At 42.5% G+C, this 17,544-nt stretch overlaps 1 protein-coding gene across 1 annotated transcript in view; it reads right to left on the reverse strand.

Moving 5' to 3' along the window:
* Positions 1 to 1,612: 1,612 nt before the first annotated feature.
* LOC139266860 (amine sulfotransferase-like) overlaps positions 1,613 to 17,544 on the reverse strand; it is a 61,901-nt gene continuing 45,969 nt past the window's right edge. The window contains exons 5-6 of the mRNA XM_070884468.1: positions 7,344 to 7,515; positions 1,613 to 2,494 (exon numbers count right to left, since the gene is read on the reverse strand). Coding sequence (XP_070740569.1) covers positions 2,379 to 2,494; positions 7,344 to 7,515 — 288 coding nt within the window. The 3' untranslated portion in view covers positions 1,613 to 2,378. The remainder of the gene's footprint in view (positions 2,495 to 7,343; positions 7,516 to 17,544) is intronic.

The raw sequence follows: 17,544 nt of genomic DNA on the forward strand, positions 1-17,544 counted from the left end.
TTCGTTATAATCTACCAAAATTCTCTGGACTCCGGGGAGGTACCAGTGGATTAGAAAGCAGCTAATGTAACGCCTCTGTTTAAAAAAGGGGGCAGACAAAAGGCAGGTAACTATAGGCCGGTTAGTTTAACATCTGTAGTGGGGAAAATGCTTGAAACTATTATTAAGGAAGAAATAGCGGGACATCTAGATAGGAATAGTGCAATCAAGCAGACGCAGCATGGATTCATGAAGGGGAAATCATGTTTAACTAATTTACTGGAATTCTTTGAGGATATAACGAGCATGGTGGATAGAGGTGTACCGATGGATGTGGTGTATTTAGATTTCCAAAAGGCATTCGATAAGGTGCCACACAAAAGGTTACTGCAAAAGACAAAGGTATGCGGAGTCAGAGGAAATGTATTCGCATGGATAGAGAATTGGCTAGCGAACAGAAAGCAGAGAGTCGGGATAAATGGGTCCTTTTCGGGTTGGAAATCGGTGTATAGTGGTGTGCCACAGGGATCGGTGCTGGGACCACAATTGTTTACAATATACATAGATGACCTGGAAGAGGGGACAGAGTGTAGTGCAACAACATTTGCAGATGACACTAAGATTAGTGGGAAAGCGGGTTGTGTAGAGGACACAGAGAGGCTGCAAAGAGATTTGGATAGGTTAAGCGAATGGGCTAAGGTTTGGCAGATGGAATACAATGTCGGAAAGTGTGAGGTCATCCACCTTGGGGAAAAAAAACAGTAAAAGGGAATATTATTTGCATGGGGAGAAATTACAACATGCTGAGGTGCAGAGGGACCTGGGGGTCCTTGTGCATGAATCCCAAAAAGTTAGTTTGCAGGTGCAGCAGGTAATCAGGAAGGCGAATGGAATGTTTGCCTTCATTGCGAGAGGGATGGAGTACAAAAGCAGGGAGGTCCTGCTGCAACTGTATAGGGTATTGGTAAGGCTGCACTTGGAGTACTGCGTGCAGTTTTGGTCACCTTACTTAAGGAAGGATATACTGGCTTTGGAGGGGATACAGAGATGATTCACTAGGCTGATTCCGGAGATGAGGGGGTTACCTTATGATGATAGATTGAGTAGACTGGGTCTTCACTCGTTGGAGTTCAGAAGGATGAGGGGTGATCTTATAGAAACATTTAAAATCATGAAAGGGATAGACAAGATAGAGGCAGAGAGGTTGTTTCCACTGGTAGGGAAGACTAGAACTAGGGGGCACAGCCTCAAAATACGGGGGAGCCAATTTAAAACCGAGTTGATAAGGAATTTCTTCTCCCAGAGGGTTGTGAATCTGTGGAATTCTCTGCCCAAGGAAGCAGTTGAGGCTGGCTCATTGAATGTATTCAAGTCACAGATAGATAGATTTTTAACCAATAAGGGAATTAAGGATTACGGGGAGAGGGCGGGTAAGTGAAGCTGAGTCCACGGCCAGATCAGCCATGAACTTATTGAATGGCGGAGCAGGCTCGAGGGGCTAGATGGCCTACTCCTGTTCCTTGTTCTTATGTTCTTATTGAATTAATGAGTACAAGCTGTCAAGAGGACTGATGTGCACAAAAAAGGTAAGAAATCAAAGATATTGCTACATTAGTGGAGGTTGTACTACAGACTCCCTAATTCAGAGAAGGAAATGTGTGGACAAATCGAATCATAGACTGATACAGCACAGCAGGAGGCTATTCGGCCCATCATGCCTAAACCGGCTCTTTGAAAGAGCTATTCAATTAGTCCCACTCTCCTGCCTTTTCATTATAGCCCTGTAATTTTTCCCCTTTAAGTAAAATGAGGAAGATGCGTAAGAATAACACAATTATTGTGTTACGAAAATGTAATCACCAGCTTCTTGATTGGGAAAGAGAGAGAATAAATGGAAAAATATGAATGCAATTCTTAAAATGCATATAGGACTCCTTCAAGGAGAGAGGCATTGGTAGACCTAGTAATGAGAAACAACATAGATCGGGTAGATGAGTTACACATGGGATGAGCACTTGGGAGTAGTGACCATAATATGATAAAGTTTAAGGTTCAAATAAAAAGGGGATAGAAGAATACAAAAACAAGGGCACCAGATGAGAAGAGGGCAGATTTTAGAAAGATGAGGAGTGAGCTAGCGGAGGTGAGGTGGAGAGAGAATTTGGTGCACAAGACTGTAGATAAACAACGACTGTGCTTAAGGCTTCAAGGTTCAGATAGTGATTCTCTACTTCTATGTATAATATCCGCGGGTTTGCTTGTGTATAACGTATTAAGTTCTCATTTAATGTGAAATCAAAAAAATGAATAGATGCACATCATAGGCCTGTATTCTGAATATATCTCCACTTATTTCTGGAACTTTGGCCTCTATGATGTTTAGATAATCTGAGTTTCAGTTATTTGCTGTCCCAGATGAACTTGAAAGGAATGTCCTTCATTCTCTCCTGGTATATCCTGTCAAACATCTCCGATTGAGCAACAGTGAAATGATTTTTCCAGTCTCCAACTATTCCTAAAGGGAAAAAGTCAGAGGAATAAACTTTTGGAATTATTAAATGAAATAAAGTTACAGCAAGATAAATAAAAATAATAGAGTGGACAATTCTTTATAAAATGAACAAATTTAAATCTGTGAGATATGTGAGTTTTGGGCGTGTTCTGCAAAATGTTGGTGTAGAAACACAGTCAGAACCCTTCCTGCTATAGTACAAAAATACTCCGCACACTGACCTCAGTTGGAAACTCACCAGCCTTCTGGGAGATAGCATTTCAGCACTGCTCGACCATTGCCATTTTACACACACTCTCTGTTGTGCCCAAGCTGCATGACACACTTTTCTTACAACTGGAGGAGGCAGATGTGGACAGCAAACAGATGCTCAGGCTTCCAGCCCAAGGCCCTCCTCTGCCATTAGGATGTTTCCCACTGGAATCAGCAGCCATGGTTGCAGAGAATGGATCCAAAAGGCATCCACCCAGCATCCTTCCTCTTTCATTGAGTGGGGACTACAGCTGTCTGGATAAAGACTATTGACACGCATGTGCATGATGACGTTTCTGTGGTCAGATATCATCTGAATATTAATCGAGTCCAGGAAGTCCCCTCGTTATGCACCTTTATTGTGTAGCCCAACAAATTTATTCCTCACTTGCTCCTAGGTTTGCCCACAGGTGAAACATCATTAAGGATTTGATTTACCTCTACAACCCTACCCCAAATTAGGCAAGATAACATTAGAAAACAGGGCAAAATTTTTCCCAGCAGACCTCTTGCAGCCTACAACATGGTGACAAGGCATGGCCCAAGTTCTCTAGAAAAGAGTGATCATAACATGGTTAAATTTCAAATTCAGTGGAGGGTGAGAAAGTTGTGTCTCAAACCAGTGTCCTGATCTTAAATAGAGGCAATTACAAAGGTATGAAGGCAGAGTTAGCTAAAGTGGACTGGGAAAATAGATTAATGTGTAAGACGGATGATGAGCAGTGGCAGACATTTAAGGAGATATTTCATAACTTTCAACAAAAATATATTCCAGTGAGAACGAAAGACTTTGAGAGAAGGGAAAACCATTTGTGGTATACTAAGGAAGTAAAGGTTGGTATCAAATTGAAAACAATGGCATACAATGTTGCCAAGATTAGTGGGAGGCCAGAGGATTGGGAATTTTTTTTAAACCAGCAAAGGACAACAAAAACAATAATAAAGAGAGAGAAGATAGATTATCAGAGTAAACTAGCAAGAAATATTTTTAAAAATACTAATAGCTTCCACAGGAATATAAAAAAGAAGAGAATAGCTAAAGTAAACATTGGTCCCTTAGAGAATGAGACGTCGGAATTAATAATGGGGAACGGGGAAATGGCAGAGGCTTTGAACAAATGTTTTATATCGGTCTTCACAGTAGGAGACACTAAAAACATCCCTTTAAGAGATAATCAAGGGGCTTTTGGGAGGGGGTGAATTTAAAACAATCACTATCACTAGAGAAAAAGTACTAGGCAAACTAATGGGACTAAAGGTGGACAAGTCCCCAGGACCTGAAGGCTTGCATCCTAGGGTCAAAAGAAGTGGCTGCAGAGATAGTGGATACATTGGTTGCAATCTACTAAAATACCCTGGAGTTTGGCAAGGTCCCAGCGGATTGGAAAACTGCAAATGTAACACCTCTATTTAAAAAGGGAGGGAGACAGAAAGCAGAAAATTATAGCCAGTTAGCCTAACATCTGTCATTGGAAAAATGCTGGAGTCCATTATTAAGGAAGCAATAGCAGGACATTTAGAAAATCATAATGCAATCAAGCAGAGTCAGCTTTTATGAAAGGCAAATCATGATTTTATGAAAGGCAAATCATGTTTGACAAATTTGCTACAGTTCTATGAGGATGTAATGAGCAGGATGGATAAGGGGGAACCAGTGGATGTGGTGTATTTAGATTTCCAGAAGGCATTCGATAAGGTGCCACATAAAAGGTTACTTCACAAGATAAGAGCTCACGGGGTTGGGGGTAATAAATTAGCATGGATAGAGGATTGGGTAACTAACAGAAAACAGAGAGTCTGGATAAATGGGTCATTTTCCAGTTGGCAAACGGTAACTAGTGGGGTGCCACAATGATCGGTGCTAGGGCCTCAACTATTTATAATCTATATTAATGACTTGGATGAAGGGACCGAGTATAATGTAGCCAAGTTTGCTGATGATACAAAGATGTGTGGGAAAGCAAGTTGTGAGGAGGATATAAAGAATCTGCAAAGGGATATAGACAGGCTAAGTGAGTGGGCAAACATTTGGCAGATGGAGTATAATGTGAGAAAGTGTGAGGTTATCCACACTTGGTAGGAATAATAAAAAAGCAAATTATTATTTAAATGGAGAGAGATTACAAAATGCTGCAGTGCAGAGGGACCTGGGGGTCCTTGTGCATGAAATAGAAAAAGTTAATATGCCGGTACAGCAAGTAATCAGAAAGGCAAATGAAATGGTGGCCTTTATTGCAAGGGGGATGGAGTATAAAAGCAGGGAAGTCCTGCTACAACTGTATAGGGTATTGGTGAGACCACACCTAGAGTACTGCATACAGTTTAGGTCTGCTTATTTAAGGAAGGATATACTTGCATTGGAGACAGTTCAGAAAAGGTTCATTAGGTTAATTCCGGAGATGAGGGGGTTGACTTATGAAGAAAGGTTGAGCAGGTTGGGCCTATACTCATTGGAGTTTAGAAGAATGAGAGGTGATCTTATTGAAACATATAAGAAACTGAGGGGACTTGACAAGGTAGATGCAGAGAGGATATTTCCCTGCATGGGGGAATCTAGAACTAGGGAGCATAGTTTAAGAATAAGGGGTTGCCCATTTAGAACTGAGATGAGGAGGAATTTCTTTTCTCAGAAGGTTGTAAATCTGTGGACTTGGCTGCCCCAGAGAGCTGTGAAGGCTGGGTCATTGAATATATTTAAGGTAGAGATATATTTTTGAACGATAAGTGAGTGAAAGGTTATGGGGAGCGGGCAGGGAAGTGGAACGAAGCCCAAGATCAGATCAACTATGATCTTAGTAAATGGCGGGGCAGGCTTGAGTGGTCAAATGGCCTACTCCTGCTCCTATTTCTTATGTTCCTGTCCAATTTATTTTCTTTGTTCCGCAGTCTCCACCAATACAAGAGATTGCAGGGGAATGGTGGTGGTAGTTCCTGGGCTAGCGTTAGGAAGCTCCCTAGGTCACTGAATAGAGAGAGGGGCAGAGGGGGGGGGGGTGGTGGGAGGTCTAGTAGTGACCTCTTAACCCTCCATAATGGGCCCAGAAACTTAGCCAATGAGGCCTTCAGTACTAAAGTTTCCAAAATCTTCAGAGTCCTTTTGCCCCCTTCAAGAGCTTCTTTGACTTTTCTAGTGCTGCTACAGCGCAGCCGCATTCCCCCCCTCTGCAGAGACAAGCTCCCTTTTTGTAATACAGACAGAGATTTCAGAGCAATTTAAAGATGGTGAACAAAGAGTGGATGGAAAAAAAGAGAAGAGAGAAGGTTCGGGTGGAGAAAGAGCCTGGTCAAAGAAAGGGGATTTAGGGAACATTTGAAAGCAGGCAGGAGATGGGCCAGGTGACATCATTGGAGACGATTAGATTGGGGGGAAAATTGTGGTCGGAGGCTTCCTTCGTATGAATGCCTCCATCCCGAAAAAAATCTACAAATCTATCTGTTGATCCCAGAAAAACATAAGATCCCGGTCGGAGGCCTAGATTCGCTATGCAGCGCATGGGAACCTCTCTTCAAGGTACGCAAGTAGAAGCTGGAATCATGTGGGCCTGGACTACCACTCACTATGCAGTATTCTCATTGATAAAAATGGGAGCTCTATTTGTACGGGCTCCCATTACTATCAATGAGAATAACCCCCTAAAACACCAAAACACAGCATAATAAATAAATAAAACACCTCACATATTTAAAATTAATTGAAATTAAATGTTTTAGAAAAATCTATATTTTTGTGAATTTCTTTTAATGTGTTTTAATATTAAAAATAAACTTACCTTAATAGAGTGTTTAAATTTAATTTTTATATGTTTTAAAACTCTTATGCTGGCAAAAGTAAGCTATGTGTAAATGTTTGAAGAACATTCGTTGGGCATGAGTTGGGCAAATAGCCTAATATCTGTTGTGTGAATGTCTTTCTCCCAGGGATGTGGAGAAAAATCTTGACAGATTGGAAAAGCTGTTTTTGGCGCATGCGCATCGCGTCCCGAAAATTGGCTTTTGCGAGGCCTTGCAGTGTCCGCGAGCACTTCTTACGAGGCCGGAATTTTTAGCCCAATGTATTTTCATGATTTTCTGAGGTCTATGTAACACAGATGTGCACATGTAGCGCAGCCACAGAATCAGGAGTTCAGCACCAAGCACACTGGGTCCTATCTTCCTCGTTCCACAGACCTCTGGGGCTGTCCCTCGGTATGACATTGGGGAATGGCCCTTGTAACTCCAACAGTTTTTAACATTGATTGCTCTTGAAATTCTGTACTGAATAAGTATCCAAATGGAACATTTGAGAAGGTACAGGTGAAGAAGCTAATTGGATAGGTTCAGATGAAAAAAGCCTTCCAGACCATTTGGTCTTATTCTTCCAAAGTACCAATTCTACCATCTTCCTATTATGACTTTAATGCCTGTAAGATAGGACCCATTTAACTTCTTATCCAAAGGATAATTCCTCTTTCCTTCAGCATTGCATTGAAGTGTCAGTCTAGATTATCTGCTCAAGCCCTCGACTCTCTGATCCAGATGTGAGAGTCCTTCCAACTGAGCTAACTAAATTACCAATTAACTTAATAGTTAACATATGGATGTAGGAATTTAGAATTCTTACCTTTTCTAAGAAATGCTCCATTTGGGTTTTTGTTTTCAATATTTTCATAGTTAGCCATCGGATTTATTTTCATCACTTTGAAGGTGCACTGCTCCGTAACAATGTCAAGTTTTTCATCATCCAACTCTTTCCCAAGGAAGTCACAGATTTTTTGTATTGATGCTCTTAAATCCTGTAGTATGTAAATGTAGTAAATTAATTACTAATCCTTGACTGTTCAAAGATAAGAATACCAGCAGTTTCCATGATGTTAATAAATGTACTTACCATTTTTGGGGGCTTTACTTTCATCTTAATTTCAAGAAATGGTAAGAGCAATTCAGCCAATGGGCTAAATCACTTCCAATATATTTATTTAATTTCCAAAATATAGCAGAGCATATGTTGATCTGGAAAAAGTGGGGGTGATCTAAGAGGAACAAGAAGCACCTGGTCTGAGGATGAAGTTACCCCCATCACAGCGGAGAAGGGCAGGGATTCAGATATCTGGGGCTCAGCTTTTGAAAGAAGATTCACAATGATCTAGATAAACTTTGGCTGAAAAAAGCCCTCTGACCCATGAAGACACCACAAGGACTGTTTCAGGGAGGGAGTAAATGGAGAAAAATGAATGGAATTCCTAATATGTGTGCAGGACTACTACCTCAAGCAGTATATTTGTATGCCTACAAAGGGAGAGACTTTGTTCATTCTAGTTATGAGTAATGAAACAGATCACATATATGAGTTAACTGTGGCTGAACTTGGTGGGAGTAGTGACCATAAAATTAAGGTTCAAATAGAAAGGGAAAAAGTTAGGGCAAAACCAATGGCACCAGATTGGATAGGATGGATTTTAGAAAGGTGAGGAGTGAACTAGCTGATGTGAGTTGGAAAGAGATATTAGTACAAAGGACTGTAGATCAACAATAGGATATTCTTAAAAGGGAGATAGCAAAGTTGAAAAATAAAGTATACTATTAACAAAAAAGGAGACAACCTCAAGTTTCAGACTGCCATGGATAAATAAAGACGGCAGAAACAAAGTAAAGATGGCATATGGGATCTATACTTAGGATTAAATGATAACAATAAGCAACAATGGGGAGATAAGGAAGGGTGTTAAGAAAGGGATAAGGAAAGCAAGGAGGGAGGATAAGAAAAGAATCTAAAAAAATACTTAAAGAACGATAAAGTATTGTACAAATATATCAGTAAAAAGGGAATTGTCAAATGTGAGCTGGGTCCTGTGAGGAGGGAATAGGAAGTTAGTAGATGATGTGTGCAAGTTGCCAAGAATGTTTAACAATTACTTCACTTCAATATTTACAAAAGAGAAAGATATGGAGAAGGAAATAAATCATGAATTGGTTAAAAGTGAGATGAGAGATAAAGTAAATAAAATATATGTATTGGAGAAATGAGTTAAGCTAAAGAAAGAAGAAATTGGTGGATTACATTCATGGAACCCAAGAAAAATGGAAGAAGAAATAATGGAGGTCCTACAAATTATATTTTGGATTTTTATTGAGAGTGGATGTGTGCTGGAGATTTACCAATGTAATATGCATTTTCAAACAGGGAGGCACAGCTATCCTGGGTCATTACATGTCAGTTAGTTTACCATTTCTGGTGGGGAAAATGTGGTATGTTTAATTAAAGACAGTACTAAATATCTAAATGAGGAGAAAATAATTAAAAGCAGCCAACACAATTGGAATTCTGGAGAGATTCGTGAAGGGTGAGGACTGGGCAGATTTTGTAGCTCGCCTGGACCAGTACTTCATGGCCAACAAAATGGAGGAACCCACTGACGCAGTTAGGCTTAGGGCAATCTTCATGATTTTTGTTCCGAAAATCTATGGACTCATAAAGCATCTTCTCTCGTCTGCAAGTCCAACGGACAAGGACTATGAGGAATTGTGTGCTCTGGTACGTGACCATCTCAAACCAGAAGAAGGCATCATCATCTCACGATATCAATTCTACAAGCACGTTCGTTCTGAGGGCCAGGATGTGACGGAATTCGTTGCCGACCTAAGAAGTCTAGCTGGTCCGTGTAAGGTCAAAAATGCATTGGGAGACATGCTGCGGGACTAATTTGTATTTGGCATCAAGCACAAGGTGGTCCTGCGTAAGCTACTGGCGGCGGAGACACTGGATTTGAGCAAGGCCATCAGATTGCCCAGGCATGCATGACGACGGTCAAAAACTTAAAGCAGATATCATTGAAAAATCGGAACTCGGCAAGTACTGTAAACAAGATTGTATCGTCGTTTGGCAGAGCTGCATATGGCAGGGCCTACTCGACTGCGTATGTGAAACCTGTGGTTGCCCAAAGTCCGCCAACAGGAATGAATCTGATTTCATCGTGTTGGCGTTGTGGGGGCAATCATCGGCCTCATCAGTGTTGGTTTAAACAGTATATTTGTAAAGGCTGTTCGAGAGTGGGGCATCTCCAGCAACTGAGTAAGCGGCTGTGACATACCACGTGGAGGATGATGACCAGTATAGCGGGATCCGGATATGCAATCCGAGATACCAGAGGAGGAAGTGTATGGACTGTATTCATTCCTAACAAAGAGCCAACCGATAATGATTAATGTGAAACTTAACGGTATGCTGGTACCGATAGAATTGGACACGGGTGCGACTGGATCAACTGGGCTTGTATTCACTGGAGTTCAGAAGAATGAGAGGGGACCTCATAGAAACGTTTAAAATTCTGACGGGTTTAGACAGGTTAGATGCAGGAAGAATGTTCCCGATGTTGGGGAAGTCCAGAACCAGGGGTCACAGTCTGAGGATAAGGGGTAAGCCACTTAGGACCGAGATGAGGAGAAACTTCTTCACCCAGAGAGTGGTGAACCTGTGGAATTCTCTACCACAGAAAGTAGTTGAGGCCAATTCACTAAATATATTGAAAAGGGAGTTAGGTGAAGTCCTTACTACTCGGGTGATCAAGGGGTATGGCGAGAAAGCAGGAAGGGGGTACTGAAGTTTCATGTTCAGCCATGAACTCATTGAATGGCGGTGCAGGCTAGAAGGGCTGAATGGCCTACTCCTGCACCTATTTTCTATGTTTCTATGTTTCAATCAATAATGAGCCAGAGGACATTCGATAAGCTGTGGGATACTAAAGTTGTGAAGCCTAAGCTGAGTCTAGTCAATGCCAAGTTGCGTACATACACTAAAGAACTCATAACAGTGATTGGCAGTGCAGTAGTCAAGGTGTCTTATGATGGTGCGGTTCATGATTTACCATTATAGATTGTTCCAGGGCAATGGCACAACGCTGTTCGGCAGAAATTGGCTTGAAAAAATCAAATGGAATTGGAACGATATCAAAGCCTTGTTGTCAGAAGATGATACTCCATGTGCTCAATTGCTGAGCAAGTTCCCCTCGCTGTTTGAACCAGGCATCGGCAATTTCACGGGAGCCAAGTTGCAGATCCACGTGGACTTGAATGCAAGACCCGTCCATTATAAAGCTCAGGCGGTTCCATACATGATGAGGGAGAAGGTCGAAATCGAACTGAACAGACTCCAGCGTGAAGGGGTCATATCACTGGTTGAATTTAACGAATGGGCCAGCCCCATTGTTCCTGTGTTGAAGAGTGATGGCACTGTCAGGATTTGTGGAGATTACAAGGTTACGATCAACCGAGTTTCGAAACAGGATCAATACCTGTCACCGAAGGCTGATGACCTGTTTGCAACGCTAGCCAGGGGGGAGTCATTCATTAAACTGGATCTGACGTCGGCCTACATGACACAGGAGCTGGTCGAGATGTCGAAGAAACTTACGTGCATCAACACTCATAAAGGACTGTTTATCTATAACAGGTGTCCTTTTGTAATTCACTCGGCTGCAGCCATATTTCAGAGGAACATGGAGAGTCTACTGAAGTCCATCCCTAGAACCATCGTGATCAGCCATGATCTTATTGAATGGTGGTGCAGGCTCGAAGGGCCGAATGGCCTACTCCTGCACCTATTTTCTATGTCGTGTTCCAAGATGACATTCTGGTCACAGGTCATGACACTGCCGAACATCTGAACAACCTGGAAGAGGTTCTACATCATCTGGACAAAGCGGGACTCAGACTGAAACATTTGAAGTGCATCTTCATGGCACCGGAAGTCGAATTCCTGGGGAGAAAAATTGCTGCTGACGGCATCAGGCCTACTGACTCGAAAACCAAGGCTATCAAAAATGCACCCAAGCCTCAGAATGTGATGGAGCTGCGTTCGTTCCTGGTCTACTCAACTACTTCAGTAATTTCCTACCTAGATTGAGCACTTCATTGGAGCCTTTAACATGCTGCTAAGAAAAGGCGACAACTGGGTTTGGGGTGCGTCTCAAAATAGAGTTTTTGAGAAAGCTTCTAATCTGCTTTACTCTAACAAGCTGCTGGTACATTATGATCCATGTAAGCATCTAGTATTGGCCTGTGATGCTTCATCATGTGGAGTTGGTTGCGTGCTCCAACAAGCTAATGAGTCGGGTAAACTACAACCTGTTGCATATGCTTCTAAAAGTTTGTCAAAGGCAGAACGAGCCTACAGCATCAGTACTTGTTTGGTCTTCGGTTTGAACTGGAAACAGATCACAAGCCACTCATTTCACTGTTTTTGGAAAACAAAGGCATCGTCCCGCATGCAGTGGTGGGCACTGACATTATCTGCCTATGATTATGTCATTCGCCATAGACCTGTCACCGAGAATTGTGCCGATGCACTGAGCAGTCTGCTGTTGCCCACATCAGAGGTGGACACACCACAACCTGCAGACCTATTGTTAGTTATGGATGCTTTGAAAATGAAGGAATCCCTGTCACGGCTCAACAAGTTAAGACCTGAACCAGCCAGGACCCGATATTATCGTTTGTGAAACTATGTGTCCTTAGTGGTGATTGGTCTGTCATACCCAAGCAAATGGGTGATGAGATCAAATCTTACGACCGTCACAAAGATGAACTATCCATTCAGTCAGATTGTTTACTGTGGAATAATCATGTTGTTATGCCCAAGAAAGGCAGAGAGAAATTTGTACATGATCTACATAGCACTCATCCCGGTATTGTCATGATAAAAGCCATTGCCAGGTCTCATGTATGGTGGCCTGGAAATGACTCTGATCTGGAATCTTGTGTGCATCAGTGCAACATTTGCATGCAGCTAAGTAAAACACCAGCGGAATCACTGCTGCGTCTGTGCTCGTGGCCATCTAAACCATGGTCAAGGATCCACATTGACTTTGCCGGTCCCTTCCTGGGAAAAATGTTTTCAGTTGTGGTGGCTGCATATTCCAAGTGGATAGAGTGTATAATCATGTCATCCAGTACATCCACAGCTACCATTGAGAACCTTCGTGTCATGTTTGCCATTCATGGTCTGCCTGACATCGTTGTAAGCGACAACGGACCTTGCTTCACTAGCCTGGAGTTTCAAGAGTTCCTGAAACTCAATGGTATCAAACATGTGAGGTCAACACCATTCAAACCCGCATCTAATGGTCAAGCAGAGCGTGCTGTCCAAATCATCAAGCAGAGTATGAAACGTGTAACTCAAGGTTCACTGCAGTCTCGCTTGTCATGCATATTGCTTAGTTATAGGACAAGACTCCACACGCTTATCGGGGTCCTGCCTGCTGAACTATTGATGAAGAGAAGTCTCGAGATTAAGCTCTCTCTTGTCCACCCTGACTTGAACGATCATGTTGAATACAGACGTCAAAGTCAGCAGTGGTATCATGATCGTGTTGCTGTGTCACATGACATTTCTGTTAACGATCCTGTGTATATACTAAATTATGGCCAATGTCTCAAGTGGATCGCCGGTACTGTTATGGCCAAGGAGGGTAACAGAGTGTTTATCATCAAGCTCAAGAATGGGAAAACATGCAGGAAACATGTTGATCAGATAAAGCTGCGGCACACAGATAAACCGGAACAGTCTGAGGAAGACACAATCAGTGACCAACCAACCTACCCTCAGTCATCAGAGGACTCCGCTGTCATCAATGAATCTGGACTTTCAATCCCTGACATGGTCATTGCCACTCCCATCAGATCGCTACCCAGCCCCCCATCATAACAGACTCAGAACGCTCACCTAAGGCTGGAGTTGCACTGAGATGGTCAACTCGGGAGCGGAAAGCCTCAATTTGTAAAAAGACTGTTACTAATATCTTAAAGGGGAATATTGTCATGTATGTATGCAAGGGGTTTCTAGCCACCAGATGGCGCCACTGTCGGAGGTCATTGGGCTGTACGCACATGTGTGCAGCCTAGGTATAAAAGGCAAGCCATCATTTAATGTAATTACTTTGGGTCCCAATAAAGCAGAGCCAGGTTTGTACCTGTGTTAGTTTACAGTATTCAATCTATCGAGTTATTACATACATAACAGGGAGTTAAACAGTGCAGCCTGTGTTGGATCAGGGAATGACTGATCGCAACTTCAGGATTTCCGCGTTTACCTGCTCAAGCACTAATCCTGAAGTTACGATCAGTTCCAGAGGGGTAATAATAGTGAACGCTGATAATTTCGACATCACTACCACTGCAAAATCCAGTCCAGTATAAAAGTTGAGATGTAATAGTGAATTGTATAAAACCTTAATAAGAGCACAGTGGGAGTCCTCATAGAAAGTTATAGCACAGAAGGAGGCCATTTCGGCCCGTCTTGTCCACGCCGGCCAACAAAGAGTGGCTGAAGGGCATTCTGGAGGGGGAGGGTGAACAGCCAGTTGTTGTGGTGCATATAGGTACCAACAATATAGGTAAAAAACGGGATGAGGTCCTACAAGCTGAAATTAGGGAGCTAAAAGTAAAATTAAAAAGTAGGACCTCAAAGGTAGTAATCTCAGGATTGCTGCCAGTGCCACGTGCTAGTCAGAGTAGAAATAGCAGGATAGGTAAGATGAATACGTGGCTTGAGGAATGGTGCAAGAGGGAGGGATTCAAATTCCTGGGACATTGGAACCGATTCTGGGGGAGGTCGGACCAGTACAAACCGGATGGTCTGCACCTGGGCAGGACTGGAACCAATGTCCTAGGGGGAGTGTTTTCTAATGCTGTTGGGGAGGGTTTAAACTAATATGGCAGGGGGATGGGAATCTATGCAGGGAGACTGATGGAAGTAAAATGGGGGCAGAAGCAAATGGTAGAAAGGAGACAAGGAAAGGTGGAGGGCAGAGAAATCAAAGGCAAAAATCAAAAAGGGCCACATTACAACATAATTCTAAAAGGACAAAGAGTTTTAAAAAAACAAGCCTGAAGACTCTGTGTCTCAATGCGAGGAGCATTCGTAATAAAGTGGATGAATTAACTGCGCAGATAGCTGTTAACAGATATGATGCAATTGGGATTACGGAGACATGGCTCCAGGGTGACCAAGGCTGGGAACTAAACATCCAGGGGTATTCAATATTCAGGAAGGATAGACAGAAAGAAAAAGGAGGTGAGGTAGCGTTGCTGGTTAAAGAGGAAAATAACATAATAGTAAGGAAGGACATTAGGATGGATGATGTGGAATCTGTATAAGTAGAGCTGCAGAACACCAAAGGGCAGAAAAGGCTAGTGGGAGTTGTGTACAGACCACCAAACAGTAGTAGTGAGGTTGGGGATGGCATCAAACAGGAAATTAGAGATGCGTGCAATAAAAGTACTGCAGTTATCATGGGCGACTTTAATCTACATATAGATTGGGTTAACCAGTCTGGTAGCAATACGGTGGAGGAGGATTTCTGGTGTGTATAAGGGATGGTTTTCTTGACCAATATGTCGAGGAACCAAGTAGAGAGCAGGCCATCCTAGACTGGGTCTTGTGTAATGAGAGAGGATTAATTAGCAATCTTATTGTGCAAGGCCTCTTGGGGAAGACTGACCATAATATGATAGAATTCTTCATTAAGATGGACTTAGTTCGGAGGTTAGAGTCCTGAACTTAAAGAAAGGTAACTTCGATGGTATGAGACATGAATTGGCTAGGATAGACTAGCGAATGGTACTTAACGGGTTGACAGTGGATAGGCAATGGCAGATATTTAAAGATTACATGGATGAACTTTAGCAAATGTACATCCCTGTCTGGAGTAAAAATAAAACTGGGAAGGTGGCTCAACCATGGCTAACAAAGGAAATTAAGGATAGTGTTAAAGTCAAGGAAGAGTCATATAAATTGGTGAGAAAAAGCAGCAAACCTGAGGACTGGGAGAAATTTAGAATTCAGCAGAGGAGGACAAAGGGTTTAATTAGGAGGGGGAAAATAGAGTATGAGAGGAAGCTTGCAGGGAACATAAAAACTGACTGCAAAAGCTTCTATAGCTATGTGAAGAGAAAAAGATTAGTGAAGCCAAATGTAGGTCCCTTGCAGTCAGAATCAGGTGAATTTATAATGGGGAACAATGAAATGGCAGACCAATTGAACAAACACTTTGGTTCTGTCTTCATTAAAGAAGACACAAATAACCTTCTGGAAATACTAGGGGACCGAGCGTCTAACAAGAAGGAGGAACTGAAGGAAATTCTTATTAGTCAGGAAATTGTGTTAGGGAACATGATGGGATTGACGGCCGATAAATCCCCAGGGCCTGATAGTCTGCATCCCAGAGTACTTAAGGAAGTGGCCCTAGAAATAGTGGATGCATTGGTGGCCATTTTCCAACATTCTATAGACTCTGGATCAGTTCCTATGGATTGAAGGGTAGCTAATGTAACCCCACTTTTTAAAAAAGGAGGGAGAGAAAAATGTGGAATTATAGACCAGTTAGCCTGACATCGGTAGTGGGGAAAATGCTGGAATCAATTATTAAAGATGAAATAGCAGCGCATTTGGAAAGCAGTGACAGGATCGGTCCAAGTCAGCATGGATTTGTGAAGGGGAAATCATGCTTGACAAATCTTATGGAATTTTTTGAGGATATAACTAAAGAGTGGACAAGGGAGAACCAGTGGATGTGGTGTATTTGGACTTTCAAAAGGCTTTTGACAAGGTCCCACACAAGAGATTAGTGTGCAAAATTAAAGCACATGGTATTGGGGGTAATGTATTGAAATGGATTGAGAACTGGTTGGCAGGCAGGGAGCAAAGAGTCGGGATAAATGGGTCCTTTTCAGTATGGTAGGCAGTAACAAGTGGGGTACCGCAAGCTTCAGTTCTGGGACTCCAGCTATTTACAATATACATTAATGATTTGTACGAAGGAATTTAATGCAATATCTAGTAAGAGGCTGCAGGATGACTTGGACAGGTTAGGTAAGTGGGCAAATGCATGGCAGATGCAGTATAATGTAGATAAATGTGAGGTTATTTACTTTGGTAGCAAAAACACGAACGCAGAATATTATCTGAATGGTGACAGAGTACGGAAAAGGGGAGGTGCAATGAGACCTGGGTGTCATCGTACATCAGTCATTGAAAGTTGGCATGCAGGTGCAGCAGGCAGTGAAGAAGGCAAATGGCACGTTGTCCTTCATAGCGAGAGGATTTGAGTACAGGAGCAAGGAGGTCTTACTGCAGTTGTACAGGGCCTTGGTGTGGCCATACCTTGAATATTGTGTACAGTTTTGGTCTCCTAATCTGAGGAAGAACATTCTTGCTATTCAGGGAGTGCAGCGAAGGTTCACCAGACTGATTCCCGGGATGGCAGGACTGACATATGAGGAAAGACTGGATCGACTAGGCTTATTTTCACTGGAATTTAGAAGAATGAGAGGGGATCTCATAGAAACATATAAAATTCTGACAGAACTGGACAGGTTAGATGCAGGAAGAATGTTCCCAATGTTGGGCAAGTCTAGAACCAGGGGACACAGTCTAAGGATAAGGGGTAAGCCATTTAGGACTGAGATGAGGAGAAACTTCTTCACTCAGAGAATTGTTAACCTGTGGAATTCCCTATCGCAGAGAGTTGTTGAGGCCAGTTTGTTAGATATATTCAAAAGGGAGTTAGATGTGGCCCTTACGGCTAAAGGGATCAAAGCGTCTGGAGAGAAAGCAGGAATGGGGTACTGAAGTTGCATGATCAGCCATGATCATATTGAATAGTGGTGCAGGCTCGAAGGGCCGAATGGCCTACTCCTGCACCTCTTTTTCTATGTTTCTATCCCACTTTCCAGCTCTTGGTCCGTAGCCCTGTAGGTTACGGCACTTCCAGTGCACATCCAAGTACTTTTTAAATGTGGTGAGGGTTTCTGCCTCTACCACCTTTTCA

This window comes from Pristiophorus japonicus, chromosome 7, assembly GCF_044704955.1.
Source record: "Pristiophorus japonicus isolate sPriJap1 chromosome 7, sPriJap1.hap1, whole genome shotgun sequence".
NCBI lineage: Eukaryota > Metazoa > Chordata > Chondrichthyes > Pristiophoridae > Pristiophorus > Pristiophorus japonicus.